The 17,762-nt window shown below is 31.8% G+C and overlaps 1 protein-coding gene across 2 annotated transcripts in view; it reads right to left on the bottom strand.

Moving 5' to 3' along the window:
• The window catches only part of LOC108904293 (CKLF-like MARVEL transmembrane domain-containing protein 8), a 24,732-nt gene extending 8,335 nt beyond the window's left edge, over positions 1 to 16,397 (bottom strand). The window contains exons 1-2 of one of the 2 annotated variants that reach the window (XM_018706788.1): positions 16,293 to 16,397; positions 495 to 627 (exon numbers count right to left, since the gene is read on the bottom strand). In XM_018706788.1, coding sequence (XP_018562304.1) covers positions 495 to 608 — 114 coding nt within the window. In that variant the 5' untranslated portion in view covers positions 609 to 627; positions 16,293 to 16,397. Of the gene's footprint in view, positions 1 to 494; positions 628 to 10,398; positions 10,698 to 16,292 lie in introns of those variants that run through there. The other variant, XM_018706787.1, reaches the window with a different exon arrangement.
• Between the last annotated feature and the right edge of the window lie 1,365 nt (positions 16,398 to 17,762).

The following is a 17,762-nucleotide window of genomic DNA, read 5'->3' on the forward strand; positions in this document are numbered from 1 at the left end:
AATTTACCATCAATATAATAAAATTGTTTGAGGACATAAATAATTAAAATATGTTGTTGTCCAAATGAACATATAATAGAAATTTTCTACACATTATATACAAATTATTAAAAATTTTTACCTTTATCAGAAAATTTTTTAGAGACTCCTATGAAACTTATTAAATTTGATTCCTCGGTTTTTGTTATACATGTTCAACTGATTTCGGAAAGACTTTAATAAAGTTGCTTGTGGATAAAACTTTAAAGTCATATTTTGGGGCCTCAAAATGTTTCAAGCCGACCCTGTCCCCCGTGGAAATGGAAACAATCTCGTTATTCCCATTCCATTTAACCAGATGTCCACTCTACTTATTTAGACGTTTATAAATCCAGCAACGGGTCCAATTAAAAAATACAAACACCGCGGAGTTTTGGTAACGCTCGGCCCCAAAAGTTTGACGTCAGAAGTCTATTTTGGAACGGAATCGGGTGTGTTTTGTAAACAATCCTTACCAATTCGGCCAGTTTCAGGAGGCCGGGCCATGACTTCAAGTAGCCGGTGTTGATGATGATGGCCGACGTGGTGGTGGTGGTGGTCGTCCTTGTTACCGTCACAGTGTGCGACATCCTTTTGACTTTCTAGGTCCTGTAACATAAAGACAATAATAGACAACTTAGTAGACACCTAACTTTTTCAATATACACCATGTATTACAGGGTGTAACTTTAAGTGGTAACAGTAAGTTCCCCTGAATACTAATCTGAAAAAAGAAATAATAAAAAATTTTACCAATCTGAGTTTGAAATATTCTTTAAAATCATTTCAAGTTTTAAAAAAATATATTTTAAAGAGCTGTTTAAGCATTTAGAAAAGTTGAAATAGGTGCTATCAAAAAGTTATAAAATTCTACACATAACAACAAATTGCTGTTTTTACTCTTTTTTTTTTCTTATTCAGACATTTCAGCTACTGAATCGATGCTCGATATTTTAAATGGATCGAAAACAACATACAACACAAACAAATTTAAACCGTGAATGATACGCACGAAATGAAATATACGTTGTGAAGTACAGTCCTGTATGAAAATACGTTTTTGGAGATATCAATCCATTTACACGTGCTTGATTAGTCTGTATTTTAATGTTTATTGAGTAATTAATCAATAACATTGTTAATAACAATGCTTTTCTGTCAGTGTCAGTGTCATAGAGTCTCTAGGAAGCATTTTAGGAAAAATGTTACTCTATTCTTTTTTGTTTATCTTGACGAGAAAAGAATGCTATCAAAATTTGCTGCAACGCACTCTGGGCCGGGAATCTGAAAAAGTGGCCAAAATACTAAAAGTGCTCCAATTGCTATGAAATGTGGTACTCCAAGGTTCTTCCGATTTCGAATCAGTACTCAAAATTAATAAATTACAAATGGCGGATCCAATATGCCGTACGAAAATGCTGAAGATGCTCTGATTGTGCTGAAATTTGATATTAATAGGTTTTCGGAGTTGCTGATTTCGAATTCGTACTCAAAATTTAGAAATTCAAAGTGACAGATCCAGGTGGCGAACAAAAATGCTAAAAATGCTCCGATTTTGCTGAAATTTGGTACTGAAAGGTATTTTAGGTCACTAATTTGAAATCCGTACTCAAAATTCAGAAATTGAAAATGGCGGATCCAATACGATGATTATAAAATTATAAATTGAGATTTTGACCTTAATTGCGTTTACATATGGAAAATTACAGCATTTGCAAAATATCGCTGAAGTAGATAGATATTATAGTTAAGATCTTGACGCCTTAAATCTTTTATTAGAAGATGCAGTTGCGGAGAACTGGTAAACGGCAATTTGTACAAAACCGAAAAAACAATAAAAATGGTTTCGCAAGAAATGACAATACTCAAGTCAGGTTATTACCTATTTCGAATTCAATATTATACATAAAACATTAACTTCAAAATTCATAAGCCCAATTTTTCAAATGTTCAAAATATGTGCTTTTTATGAGATACATGCATTTTCCACTAAAGTATTCTCAATATCGGAACGCCGATTTAGACACTTATTTAGGACACCCTAAAATATTTTTCAGAATTTTTTCAGATTTTTTCGCAGCTTCGTTTTATATTACAAATTAATAGATATTAAGTACTACAAATTATTAGAAAAAAAAAACAAGAAAAATCGTTTTTTTCTGCTGTAAATCCAAATAAGTAGTTGAAATATTTCTTAAAATAATAGTGTCCCGAGGGTTTTTTTTATTCGTAATCAGCGACCCGAAAAACCCCCGAATACTGATTTTCATGAAAACTAAAAAATTTTCTGAAGTATTGGTCCGCCATATTGGAACAACCTTTTTGAATTTTACAATTTTGACTTCAGCTTCGTAATTAGCGACTCGAAAAAAACCCGGGTACTGATTTTCATGAAATTTTAAAAAAAAATTTGAATTATTGGTCCGCCGTATTGGATCGGCCATTTTGAATTTTACAATTTTGACTTCTGATTCGTAATCAGCGACCCCAAAAATAATTGGATGCCACATTAAAAAAAAGTTCCATTGAGAAATAAAATGTATGGCTCCATCAAAGAGTTAACCTCTTTCACGAGCGCTGTCACGGTTTACTACAAAATTCTTCGAATTATGTGAATATTCGCAAAAGTTCGCCGGTTAGTACACACTCTAAGGAATCCAATGATACATCTTTTTGATAAGTAGTGGAGTTTAGGGGAGTTCTGTTTCCAAAGTATGGTCAAAGCATCGAAATTCACTAATATATGAGTATCACGTTCCGCCATTTTTTCTGTGTTTCATTTCTGTACTTTGCGCCCTATTACAATGATTTATCGAGGTAAAATGATGGATGAGATGCAATAGCAGACTTTTGATATGTTGAAATACGACAGCACCAATGAAATATTTGAAAAATAAAATCGCTGGTTTCATACATGGTTTTAAAAGTTTAAGACGTTGCCACATTGACAGTACTCCATTTTCTGTATGCTCAACAAGTGTGCAAAATTCAGGAATCGTAAGATAAACATACGAGGTAAAAATATGCTTTTCTATTTTTATTTTGAATGTATTGTCAGTTGTTTTGCACTCTAATGAAAATTTATATGTATGACTGGTACAGTAAAGTAAGAGATATTGTTTCTAACTTTCTTAGATTTTCTAAAATTCTGGACAAAAAATTCATTGAAAATTACGCCACTTAATGATTGAACATTAAACATATATAGTGAGTCACAATCAGCTTAAAAAATGTATCTAAAGGTTCCACAGATCAATACAAATCAATTAACCGATCTTATCTTAGTACCGAAATACTTCTTAGCGCCTACCTTTTTTTCGTTTCATTCATTTCACGATAACTCCATCAATTATTATTAACATATTTCAATGAAACTTGGCCTAGGAGGCTTTTTGGGATAGTCAAACATGAAATAAGCTTATTTTTTACATAAAACAGAGAGGTTGCTAAAAAACTTTAAATAGTATTTGTTTTTGCCATATTTTTTGTTGCTGGCGATTTTGTATTGTAAAAAATAATTGCCGAGAAAAATGAATTTTAATATTCTATTGCAGTTTATGAACATTTAGGGGGATCGCAGTCTAATTAAACTTCACTTTTCTTCAAAATTGTTTACTCGAAAATTTTTTACGATTTAGACCAAGATACATACCTTTAAATTCGTTGACCTACATCTCAAAAGGTCTTAATTTTTGAAAGTGAATAAGTTGTCTAAATCTTAAAATGTATTTAACTTAGTTACAAACTTACAAAAAAATGTGATATTTAATTATACAAGAACGCCATAAATACTCTTGCTCTAAAAGTTTTGGTAAAATATTTAGGAATTAAAAGGAATTAAAAAATGTCAATTCAGGTTTTCCTTGATTATTTCGAAGTCTATAAGTAAGTTACCAAACAATTGAGAATATATCTTCATCATGGCAAAATTCTAGCAATCTTTCCAAAATATGAAAAAAATATGAAATTTAGTTCCAAAAATTTATTTAAACACATTTTTAATGTGTGGCGATGTTAATAGATTTTTTCATTGCTCAAAATCAAGGCTACTGATATTACGCAATAAGATAAACTATTCTGCCAAAATATCTCAAGGCAGGACATTTTTCATTTGATCACACCACTAGTTGAGCGTTGATGGCTAATAGTTTAGACAGATATCTGGCAAAAAAAGTTTGTTTTATAAATAGTTTTCACTCCACGATCGTTTGATGTGTCTAAGTTTCTAAATATCCGCCTAATATCCCGTTGAAACATTTGTTCTTCTCGAGTAGTAGTAAGTTGGAATAAAATTAAATTTCGTTATTAGTTCAAATAAATTCAAAAAAATGTATTCCTAAAAATCTTATCAAATGATGTCAAGTAAATTTATTTGATATAAAAAATTTAGGTATGATAAGATCATATATAGACAATATACCTAACTGTTAATGCTGATATTGCGGTAAACAAGTACTCTACGGCCTACATGCCTCAACTAGCATTGAATTATACCAACAATATCTACTAAATAGCTAGTAATTAATAATTGTTTAAATACAAATTGAACATATTTTAATTCAAAAACACATACCTGACATTTTGAAACTTTTCAATATCTTGTATTATTGTTGCTCTCACCCTTGAATCACAAAAAATGCCACTGTAGATAAAATACAGGTATGATCATACTATTTCTGCTGTTAAGATAGCTTTTTCAAATGGCGTCCTTGCAGTTAGAATTAGTACATATGAATAGAACAAAATTATATACAAATTTTTTAGAAAAAATTAAATTGTGAAACGGCAGAGCCGAAAGTATTGAAGTATGACTAGACTAATGTGAATAGGTTTTTTTTACCTAGCCCTTTTTACTAAATTTATTTTCTGAAACGTTGAAGGTGTAGATTTAAATATTCTAATATATTGCAAAACCGTTTCCGCTGCTTGCTTGTATGACGCGTTTCATTATCTGTATTTAAAGAATGCATGACATCATAAATCATGGAATAATGATGAATAGTTGTAATGAAGGGAAACTTTAGGAATTCGTATAGAATAGTAACAGTTCTCAACATTAATAAGTACAAGTACATATTTTTACATAAATTATTATGATATTTTTTTTTCTTCGATTGTTTTTCTTGTATCATAAATACCGTTTATATCAGAAGATATCAAATTAATTGAAAATTTGAAAAAGTTCTCATCATTTCAGCTTCATTTATAAAGTCTGTTTTTTACTAAAGTTTGAGGAGAAGGTATGCCCGAAAAGTATTTATGTTTACATAAATAAAAAAATGAATTGTATAGTATAACAGCGTATTGTTAAATGAAAATTAATAAAAAAATACTTTCGTTTTCCAAAAATAGTAAATCCTTACCATATTTAATCTTAAAGTTAAATTAATTAAAAAACTTTTTTATTAGAAAAATAGTAAATATTTGCCAAATTTTAGACCACATAATAATCCTAAAGCGATGACCAAATGACGAGTAAATGTATAGTTTTAACATTTCAGTCGATGGAAAATTTTATAAACATTTCATTTTATCCCAATTAAAAATTATGAACAGATCATGACCTACTTCTTCAATTATTTTTACACGACCAAAATAGTACCGCAGAAAAGTCTCGTTTCCATTGCACCTCCAAATATCTACATTTTTACGTAATATCAAATTACAATTTGTCCCACACTATTATGATTTAATAATACACAATTAAACAATTGAATAATGAGAAAAAATATATGAATTAAATTATCCTTATACCAACCACACCTACAAAGTTCAGGGGCAATTTTAGTTTGTTTTTATAGTTTGCATGTGTAAATTTACGTATTTACATTCTTGTAACATTGTTTACTAAAGTTAACTCAATAGTTATCGGAAATTACTTATTTTTAGATATTACAGAAATATTGTTTATCTCGCTGTCGAGAGTAAATTTGGAATATTGATTTGTTTATTTTTATTTTACTGATATACCTTGTGTATTTCAAAAATACATACGAGGTCTGTTTATAAAATAATCGAAAATATTTTTTAAACTTTATTATTAATTTTATATATTATTGGTCCTTGTCACTTTCGAAGAACTCCCCTCCCTTATTTACATACTTTTCCCAGCGGTATTTCCCTTTCACGAAGCAGTTTTGGATAGCCTTTAAAGTCTGTGACAAATTCATTTTGATGTCATCAATAGTCTGAAACCGGCGTCCTTTCAGCTCTGATTTTATTTTCAGAAATAAGAAAAAATCGCAAGGAGTCAGGTCTGGTAAGTGAGGAGGTTGAGAGAAGACAGTAATCTTATTTTTGGCACAAAACTGACGAATTGTCGAAGCTGAGTGATTTTTTGCTATAATTTAAGTATGTATTAACCGATTATTTTGAAAATTTGTGGCTTTACGTTTACTGAGATGGCAAATACGAACATGCAAACAGTGTTGGTATCACATCTAGGGGGCGCTAGTTAAACTGTCCTATCAACATAAAAGTATGTGTAACTTTTTATATTTTACAATTTTGAATTTTTGTAAAATTGTAAAATATAAAAAGTTACACATACTTTTATGTTGACAGAACAGTATAACTAGCGCCCCCTAGATGTGATACCAACACTGTTTGCATATTCGTATTTGTCATCTCAATAAACGTAAAACTACAAATTTTTAAAACAATCGGTTCATACGTTCTTAAAATATGGCAAAAAATTAAAAATATTTTTTCAATTTCAACACCCTGTAGAACGAAAAGGAGCAACAATTGATTAAGGCATGTTTGGTTCAATCGCTATATTTTGATGTTAACAATCTGCCATTAAGCTGTGTAACCATTATTAATGACTCACCCACTATAACTTTTTCTGTTAATGTTTGTAACGAGAAGGGAAGCTGTCTGATTAACTCAGTAAATGAAATTTGTTACATGTGAATCAAAAGGTAATTCGTTTCAGATTGAAACTTGATTTAATCATTAGTTTAGGCAAAAAGAAATAATATTTCCCAAAAAGTATCTGTTTAAAACAACAAGATCATTGTTTAAACAATGATTATAATGTAAAAGTGACCAAAAATTGAGTTTTTTTAACTGTATCTAAAAGCGCTCTCCAACAGGAGTTTTTGCTTTTGTTTATACTTATAGGTTTTCAAAAAACGCTTCATTTGAGACCTGCTAAATTAAAATCGATTAACAATTTGTTTCCATAATTGCAAAAAAGCAGCGAAATTTTAATTTGCTATAAATAGAAGAAAAGAGCATAAATCGTCTCTAAACTGCAGTAAAAGTTGTATTTTGTTACGCTTAAAAAACCCTGAAAATTTGGTAAAAAAATATTTATTTCTTTACGAGTTTTTGCATTTGTTTATTAGAAATGGCATTTTTTTCAATTGCAAAAACGCGGTTGTTAGCGTTATAATAAAGAGCCTTATGAGGGCTCATTTGTTTCGCCTTGACTTATATTTTCAAGATAAGCAATTGGAAATTGTAATTGCATAGCCTAACCTCCTCAAAATTGCGTATAAACAAATAGTGTAATTTGTTTATAAGGTTTTTCATTAATAACTTTACGAAGAATGAATATTTTTTAAAGCCGCTTTGATGTTCGTAATCCTGGTAATTTTTCACGAATTAAAAAAAAAATTGTTCTAGGACCATTTTTAGCCGAGATAGCTTTTTTTTTATTCATAACTTGTTTATTTATAAACATTAACACTTGAAATTTCGGCAAAATGGACTGTGCAGTTGTTATTATTTTCATGCGCTACCCCAGATTAAAAAAAAAATGGTCCACAATTACTGGAGATATCGCAAAATTTTCGGGCAGTTAAGATTGGAAGTCTCGGAACGTTTCTGTATTATTTCCCCCACCACATTCCAGGTGTAAAAATGTATTCGAGGACGTTTTTTAAAGGGTTAAAAATTACTATAAAATGTATTTTAACCTTTAACCGTTATTATAAAGTTTAAGGGTTGATTGATTAATTCCCAAAATTAATTTCAATCAGTTTCAATCTGAAACGAATTTTTTTACAAATTTTTTTCATTTACTGGGCTAGATGTACCTAACAATCCCAAGTAAACTGTGGAAACAAAAATATATATTTGTAGCAGTTTTTCGCGTGATCAAACTTTGTTAAAGGCAAGAACATAGGATGTTTATCTGAATGACTGCATTATTTGAGAATGTAAACATATCAGGTATGTGTTTTTCTATTAATTATTTAAATATTTCATCTTTAAATTTATTTTGGATAATTGTTCGCTACTGACTGTTTAATGAGTGGTGTAATAAAATACTAGCTGAGGCATGTAGCCCATGGAGTAGTTGGTTCTCGCAGTATCAGCAGTTAGTAATCTTGCAATACCTTAAAAAAGAGTAAAAAAATACCTTGTTTATTTAATCTCGTGTTTGTTACTTAATATGAACATTGAACATATTTACTGTCAAATGAGAAATCTTATCATATACCTCGATCTGTAAATATGTACTCAAACGATAATATAAAAATATACTTGATAAGTAAATTAAAACATTAAACTTAAAAATATCAGTCAAATAAATTTAAAAAAATCGGTTCTACCTGTGTCAAAATCAACTTAGACAATTTAGTTGATAATAATAGCATATTCGCAATGTGTTGAAGAAGACACAATAACTGTGCATTTTATGAAAGAAAGAACAAAGAAAACCTTACTATGCTGCAAAAGTATAAGATTTCAAAATAATGATAACATAAGCAAATAATGAGTAACTGTAAATAAACTATACGAGTAGCAATTCGTTAAGGTTTTGAAATATATTGTACCTTAAAATATACTCTCTTATAAAAATCTTACAGCAAAAGTTCGAACTTCATTAGAACTGACAAGAGAAACAGACAAGACATTTTTCATATATTCACACAACAGTTTATAACAGACAGTATTTTAAGTAGTAGTCTTACTCAATTAATTTTCAGTTAGCTTTTCAGCCTGGCGTTTAAAAAAATCTGTTCGTTTATGCTGAAAATGTTTCTTCGGCTTGTTTGTTTATAATCCAAAATACAATAACAAGCTTCCAAAAATAAATTATTTTACACGCTAAACACGAACTGAGACAAGACGAATATATTATTTTGTATGGGCTTTAAAGTTGCAAATTAATTAGAGAACAAAGTGAAGATTTGAGTAAAAAAATCTGTAGAAACCTTAAGTATTTGTGTTGAACTACCTAAGGGAAAATCACAATTTTGTTTCTCGGAGCAACAGATTTATTTAACCAGTTACTGAAAGTTTCATGAGGCATGAATGAGAACGGTGCCAAGGTTATATTTTTGAATTAAGAATTCCAAATTAGTCTTCTTTAAAGGTCATACTCAAATGTTACCTATATTTGGAAGTATTAAGAGATATTGTACGGTCGATATTTATATTACAAGAGATTTTATTGTTCCATACAAGCACATTATTGTTTTATTAGAATTATATTTTATTTTTGCTTTACTGTAAAGGTATTAAGATACTTAAAATCAATTTCTATTTGTTTTTAATCTTTTGGAATGCAGATACAAACCTGGATGTGCTAAAGAAATATATCTCCATCGATGGGACGTAAATCTTAACATCACTTTTGGCAAAGGCCATCGTGCAATAATTAGACTTATACACGACAGATAAAATATGACCTATATTATCTCTTTCAAAGTTTGCTTCTTCAAGTAACCTCTTTCTTGAATGGATAATAAACATACAAAAAAAAAGAAATTTTGAAATTTGTGTTGACAATATGTCTAGATTAAATCCAATTATTTTACATAACCCTAACGGGGTGATGAACTTTGTCAAAGGTTATGTTAAAATAAAAATAAACGATATATCTCTAATTGTTTATATTATTTGATGATTTCAGTATATCTGGTATGCGTTTTTTTGCTTAACAATATTTAGATTGACCACTTCTAAATTTATTTGAGATAATTATTAATTACTAGCTTGGTTATTAAGTTAGGTGTGTTCAACGTACCTATATATTTGGTATCAAAACGGCAAAATGATATCGTTTCATCAAATTTTTAAGAAAACTTTAACAACTAATTTGGAATAGCCTTATACCCTTAAAGCAAGAGCTGATAATAAAAAATACAGTTTAAAAATTGTGTTTTATTTCTATGCATACACACCAAAATTTTTGGTATAAAAAGGTGCGCACACTTCATTTTTGACATGTCAAACCACACCCTTAAAAATGACACCAAAATATCAATATTTCAATAAAAAAATCCCTTGTGTGAAATTCAAATAGTATAAAATGTTTCTTTTTCTATAGTCAACATCACAATTTTTTATATTTTGTAATATATAATCTAAAATACATACATTTATCCAACCGACAAGCATTTTTTTTTTAAATCAACATACCTATTTCTTCAAATCCCAACTATGAGCTGCAATAATATTTTTTGGCGGCAGAAAAGCAACTAATCCAATCAAAACATCGACCGCCTACGATATTTCCACGCACACTTTGAAAACAAACCGATTAATATTTATCGTACTGAGCAACGAGCGTGCAGGAGCAGTGCAATATAATTTTTTGAAGATTCCGAAATCTCGAGCAGATTTTCGAAAAATCAAATGCACCCGAAAATGCGAAAATCGGTGCTTGGAGCACAGTTGCACACTCCTAACCGAAGAACTGTAAGAACTGTCAGACACAGAAATAGCCTCTGAGTAAAGGCAGCACACTGACTCACCGCCTGATCAATAACACTACGTATAGTCCGTTTCGGAGCAGTGCGACTGACCCAATTACATGAAAATTTGTCAAGAAGGAACAGTTTTTCAACATATTTTGTTATGGTGAGGGTTGTCCAGCGAATTTTCACCGTCTATTTGTAAATATAGAAACAACTGAATAAAATATTGTCCAATTTGTCTTTTTTTAATGGAACACCCTATATATCCAGTGTGTCATAATATTCCGTTTACTCGGAACTACCACAGATGCTTGGGGCCATAATAACATGATTTAACTAAACTTACCTATGTCCAAAATTTGTTTGTGCTCTTCAGCCGTCAAAGTTGACAAAAAATTGCAGTTATTTCCAAATAATTTAAATTAATAATAATTTTGGTATTCTACTTCTTGCTTGTAAACGTTACTTTTTGATATACATACATACAGAAATATTTGGTTACAAGTTGTTACAAATTCGCTTCTCACTATAGAGATCTCGGAAACGGTAAGAGAAACGAACTAGCTTAAATGGGAACAAAATTTCATAATCAGGAGACCAACATCATGCGTCTAAAAAATCAAGGCTAACATTAATTTTCGAAATATTTGAAGAAAAACCGAAATTTTAGATATCATTTTTAGTTTCATTTCAGCCTTGTTTGAGGTGACATTGAAAAAGAAGAACACTTTCTCATGGCCACTTTTTGCCCTCTATCTAATGTCATAATCAATTTTTATATGTAACGTTTCGTCTCTCCAGGACCATCATCAATTTCATTTTTTTTAAATACAACCGTACACTCGTACACTCTAAGTGTCATTAGACCCTGTGAAAACCACTTAGTTATTTAAACTATTACCATCACACATTACAATAAAACATTATGAGAGTTTTAATCACGTGCTTGTAGTAATTTCTAAGTTTCTCGAGTGCTCAAAATTCAAACAAATTTCGATATAATTCTTTTCAGGATATTCATTCAAATCTATCCGACATGCTCTTTCACAGTTGCGGTTACAGGTATAATAAATTCCGGTCCTGGAGATACGAAACGTTACATATAAAAATTGATTATGCCATTCGATAGAGGGCAAAAAGTGGCCATGAGAAAGTGTTCTACTTTTTTCAATATCACCACAAACAAGGCTGAAATGAAACAAAAACGGATTTCCAAAATTTAGGTTTTTTTCAAATATTTCGAAAACTAATCATGTTTAGCCTTGATTTTTTAGAGGCATTATGTCGGTCCCCTGATTATGCAACTTGGCCCCCCCTTTAAGCTACTTCGTATCTCTTACCGTTTCCGAGATCCCTGTAGTGAGAAGCGAACTTGTAACAGCCTATATAGATGGAAAAAATATCCCCACTTCCAACTATTTGTGTTTTAGTTTCTATTTTATCATGAAGGCGAGAGTTTTTCTGTCTTGTAAATTTGTATTAAACATCATCACCACATTTTCGATACAAATATGATAGAATTATTATTGAAATTATTTTAAATGTACACCATTTTCAGTAGATAGTAATTCATTAAAAGGAATATTGCACACATTGAAAGACGTTCCTCATTCTGCAATCGATACTAAGTAAAATGTGGAAACAAAGAGATCTTTTCGTATTAGCAGTTTTTTTTTAAGAGATTAGTATTTGTCAAGGGTGCTGATAGAGCAGCAAGAATATATGATATTTCTTTCAATAATTGCACAAGAATATATGTGATAAAGTAAAATCACGTTGTTGAACAAGATTGGATAGATTTTGTTTTATTTAAACTTCCACAACAAATTAAAAAAAACATCTGTATCAAACCACTATTCATATCCGTACGAATAATTTGTTAAGAATTCATATAATTAGTTAATTAAACATGTTGGTTCAAAACCCATCTTTAAAGAACCCTGTAACTTTTAGGAAAAATATTATTTGAGAGAATATACAGGGTGTCCCGCTCATGTGTGCAAATTCCCCATGGGAAAATAATTCCCGTTCATGTAAAGTTTTTTTCTTAGACGCCCTGTTTTCGAGATACAGTGTGTTGAAGTTGTTACTTGCCATATGGTTTTCCTTAATTATCTTTAAATCGGCTAAAGATAAAAATATCAAAATTTATACACGAGTAAACATCAACTGTGCGTTAAGAATAATGTACAAACGGTTTCTTTCTGAAAAGCAGTGTCGCTGATACGGGTAATTGAAGGGGTACAATTGAAGAAAAAATATGTTAAAAGTCAAAATTTATTACATTTCTAAACGGTTCTGTAAACTCTAAAGGATACTACAAAAAAAAGGTATATTCGTCGACATTCGGTAGCACGTACCATTTTCGAGAAAAATTAAGTTGCATTTTTTTTGCTCAAATAAAACGACACAAGTAGATAACAAAATGTTAAATTGAAAGAGGACCTTAACATTGAATGAGCTGAAGACATTTAGCTTCCAACAGTATTTGCATTTAAGACTATAATTTTAATTTCCTACATATCACACAAACATTTAAATTGTACAACTAAAAAAAAATAGAAATTTTAAGTTTCAGTTTGTTGTAAACTAACATTTAAAAAAGTAAATAAAAATAAACAGATTATAGTAATTAATGATCTATTATTAACTAATTTTAGATTTTATAAACTACTACACTACCATTACTAAAATAAACAATTGTTGAATGGACTGAATTATTGATGGACACGAATGCTTAAAAAAAGTGATAAAAACAGAAAAATATTAATAAACAAACGCGGAGACATACAGAACAAAACAGCTGCACAATTAAATAAATGTGCAAACTCAAGATACTGCAGTAGATACTGAAATTGTCCCCCATTTCACTCTATGCAACTTCATTTTTCTCGAAAATGGTACATGCTACCGAATTTCGACATGTATACCTTTTTTTTTGTAGTATATTTTGGAGTTTACAGAACCGTTTAGAAATGTAATAAATTTTTACTTTTAACATATTGTTTTCGATTGTACCCCTCCAATTACCTGTATCGGCGACACTGCTTTTCAGAAATAAACCGTTTACACATTATTCTTAACGCACAGTTGATGTTTACTCGTGTACAAATTTTAACATTTTTATCTTTAGCCGATTTAAAGATAATTAAAGGAAACCATTTGGATAGTAACAACTTCAACACACTGTATCTCGAAAACAGGACGTCTAAGAAAAAAACTTTACATGAACTACCCCTATTATTTTTCCATGAGGATCATGCACACAACATGAACGGGACACCCTGTATACAATAAGAAGATAATCTATAATTTTTCTTCTTAGTGTTGAAATGACATATACCAAGCTTAATAAAAATTATTTTGCTAGCATGATTCTACTATCTTATATCAATGCTTTACTATTACAAGAAGGTATCTTCTTATGGTGAAGAGGTTAAAAGGTACACTTTTTCTAGTATTTTTTCCAGTAAAGATCAGTATAGATAACTACAGGGTGTTAAAAAAAGATTGTAAAATATTTAAGGAGGTAATAGTATGAACCAAAATAAGCAAAATAAACATGGGTCCGCAAAGTAACGGTTGCGGAGATATGGAATGTTTTATGTTTTTTACCCCTTTTTTTATTTTGCAAAATCGTTGTGTATTTTCTTATAATAGCTGGTTGATGTTTAGTGAAACAAACAGTACGTATTTGACAGTTGTTCTCAGTGCACAAGTTTTCTTTCGCTATGGCTGGTTACTCTAACGCAGAATTAACAGACATGCATTTCATGTATGGTCGTGCTAATGGGAACGCCACCGAAGCGCGACGTCTTTATGTTGACGCTTATCCAAATCGCCAGATTCCTTCACAACGCATGTTTGGAAGAATTCACCAAAGATTGCGTGATACCGGTTCCTTGAGCAAACAGTGCCATTTATCCGGAAGACCAAGGTCGGTATCCACTCCTAGAGCAGAAGAAGAAATTCTAGCACTGGTAGAGCAGAATCCAGGTACGAGTGTGCGGAGAATATCAGCCGAGGTAGGAATTAGTGGTCCTCTTGTTTGGAGAATCCTTCACGAGCAACTGCTTTATCCATACCATGTGCAACGAGTACAGGCCTTAAATCCAATAAATGATCATCAAGCACGTTTGGTTTTTTGCCGCTGGTTTCTACGTCATGATGCTGAAGACCCTCGTTTTCTTGCAAACATTCTTTTTACTGATGAGGCCGGGTTCACAAGAAATGGAGTGTTTAATTTTCACAATACGCATATTTGGGCCGACGAAAATCCTCATGCTCTAATAGAATCTGGACATCAGGCACGTTTTTCATTAAACATTTGGATGGGTATTGTAGGTGACAGGTTTCTAGGTCCTGTTGTTTTACCAAACCGATTAACAGGCGCTGCTTACCTCAACTTTCTGCAGAACACACTGTATGAGTTTTTGGAAGACATTCCTTTGAATCAGAGGCAACAAATGTGGTTCCAGCATGATGGTGCTCCAGCTCATTTTTCCATGGCCGTTAGAGAGCATTTACACCAAACTTTTCCACATAGATGGGTAGGAAGGGCCGGACCTGTTTTATGGCCTCCAAGATCGCCTGATCTGAACCCTCTAGATTTCTTTGTTTGGGGATATTTGAAGACATTAGTGTATGGTACTCCTGTAAATAGCCTGGAAGAGCTGCAGCTACGGATTAATCAAAAGTGTCAAGAAATCCAAACCAAGGAGGGTGTTTTCGAAAGAGTTCGAATATCGTTGAGACGAAGATGTCGTGCCTGCTTGGAAATGGACGGAGGGCACTTTGAACATCTTCTGTAACTTTGTTTTTTGTTTGTTAAAAGCTTCCTTTGTCGGTTTATTCCTAATAAAATAAAATGTTTGAAAAACGAATAGTGGTCCATATCTCCGCAACCGTTACTTTGCGGACCCATGTTTATTAAGACTTTTCTGCTTATTTTGGTTCATACTGTTACCTTCTGAAATATTTTACACTCTTTTTTTAACACCCTGTATATTGCTATAAATATTTGACTGTAGTTGAGGCCTATCTATGAACCATTAAAAATAATTTACATATAGCGAAATAACTGATTAACAATAGCTAAATATTATGACAACATCGTAATCTTTCTGGAGCCTATTTAAAGCAGATTAGGGTTAATTTTTACTTATAGTTGATATGTATGATATTTCCCTTAACGTACGGTTTTCTTAAGCACATGTTTTCTTTAAAGAACATCTAATCAACAATATTGGGAAAATATCCATACCATCGACAACTATTATGTACAATCATGTAACACTACAGTTATGTAATATTTTGGCCATCTTTCTTCAAAATTCACTCACTAGTCTTTATCTAATAGTTCACAAATTTCCGGTGTTTATAAACAATTTTGAATATCTTAACACCAACTTTTTGAAAGACCGTCCAGTACGAATGAACAACCAAATCGTAGCAATCGCTCAGTTCAAGTCAGTGCATACTGCTCCGAAACGACCTATACCACCCCCAGTCGGCGCGCCAGCCACGCAGCAACCGTTTCATTTGTTTAAATAATCGCGCGTTGCCTTGAAAAAAAAAAGAGACGCGCACAGCGATCAAGTTACAATTGTTTCTTACCTGTTGGAGTTTTGTTTACGAGTGCGGTGGGCGTAACTGCGAGACTTTGCCAGCGAGGCCCGCAAATGCGTTCGTCTGGGAGCACACTGAAACGGAACAAGCAGCTTGCCCCATTTTCTCTATTTTCGCCCACGTGCCTGGATTGGCTTTTCTGTTACGATGGTGTTTATCGTTCAAGTGTTCGCTTCAAGGGAAAGCCAGACATGTAATCGCACTGGGTTTTTTTGATGTTTGAATAGCAGGAAGGAAATTCTACTTATCTAAATGTGTACCGTAAATAGTAAAATTTATACAATATTGGTATACTAATTAGACTAGAACCTTTGGGTGTCGCCCTGTACAGATTCTTACAAATACGCAAATACCTTGTTGCACAAATTATGCCACCTAATAAAGTTGTAATCTATTTAAAAGAGAATTGACGAACAATAATTATTTTATTCTTATATCTTTCTCTCTGTTAATTAAACTTTCTTTAAAACTATGTAATTTAATTTATATGAATAACAGTAATTGGAAAAATTGCCTGAGTTTTCTTTGAGCAGAGCGGAAAACGAAATTTTCATCAAAGATCACAACATTTTTAAAGAAACCTGCACCAACGCTCCCATCCACCCCAATCACCAAAGTTGCAGGAGACGTCACCGACGAATGAGAAAAAGTCTCCTCATCTCTACATCAGATTGAAGTTGAGCAATAAGAACAGCAATTACTAAAACTGATTATAAGTCAACAACCAGCTCCAGTTGAATAGAATCCAAAGATTGACAACATCTAGAGAGGCAGATAGTCCAAAACCAAGACAAACTAGGTTGCAGTAGGTACCTCTGCGGATCCATCAAGAGAGATGATTGAAACGGAATCTTGTCAATACATACAGTATGACACAAAATTTAAAATATCATGATACATATACAATTAAAATCACAGACATTCTAAACGCACATTTTTCAGTACATTGTTAAAAGTTTTTGAGAGCACATTGCTTCCGGCCTAGTAATTCAGTTCTAGAGCCCCAATCACCTAGACATTGTTCAATCCTGCACTGAAGATTCCAACGAATACAGCAAGTTCTTAGTAGCTTTCAAATCCACAGGTACTCTCAGGAGGCCTACTCAAACTCCTCTCTTGAAATAGTGCTAGGCAAGGCAAAGACTAAAAAGATAGTGTGATGTAGACACAAGTACAAGTACTTATACTCGAAATGACTTCAAAACACTTTGAAAGCCTCCATAACAGTGTTATCCTTATTAATGGAAAAAGACTAAATGAATTATATTGTTGACCACATTTCCAGTAACCTACCTCACGTCTCATTGATGATAATCGGCCAGTGCGACATCCACATCCCCAAGCGTGTTGAGGTTGACATAATGAGGGAGACATCTGAAATCCCAGCACCACAGACATGGGGAACTTGATAAAAATGCCAGTTGCCCATATTAGAGGTAATCCAAAGTGATGATGGTG

The sequence above is a fragment of the Anoplophora glabripennis genome, unplaced genomic scaffold, assembly GCF_000390285.2.
Source record: "Anoplophora glabripennis isolate ALB-LARVAE unplaced genomic scaffold, Agla_2.0 scaffold145, whole genome shotgun sequence".
Classification (NCBI taxonomy): Eukaryota; Metazoa; Arthropoda; class Insecta; order Coleoptera; family Cerambycidae; genus Anoplophora; species Anoplophora glabripennis.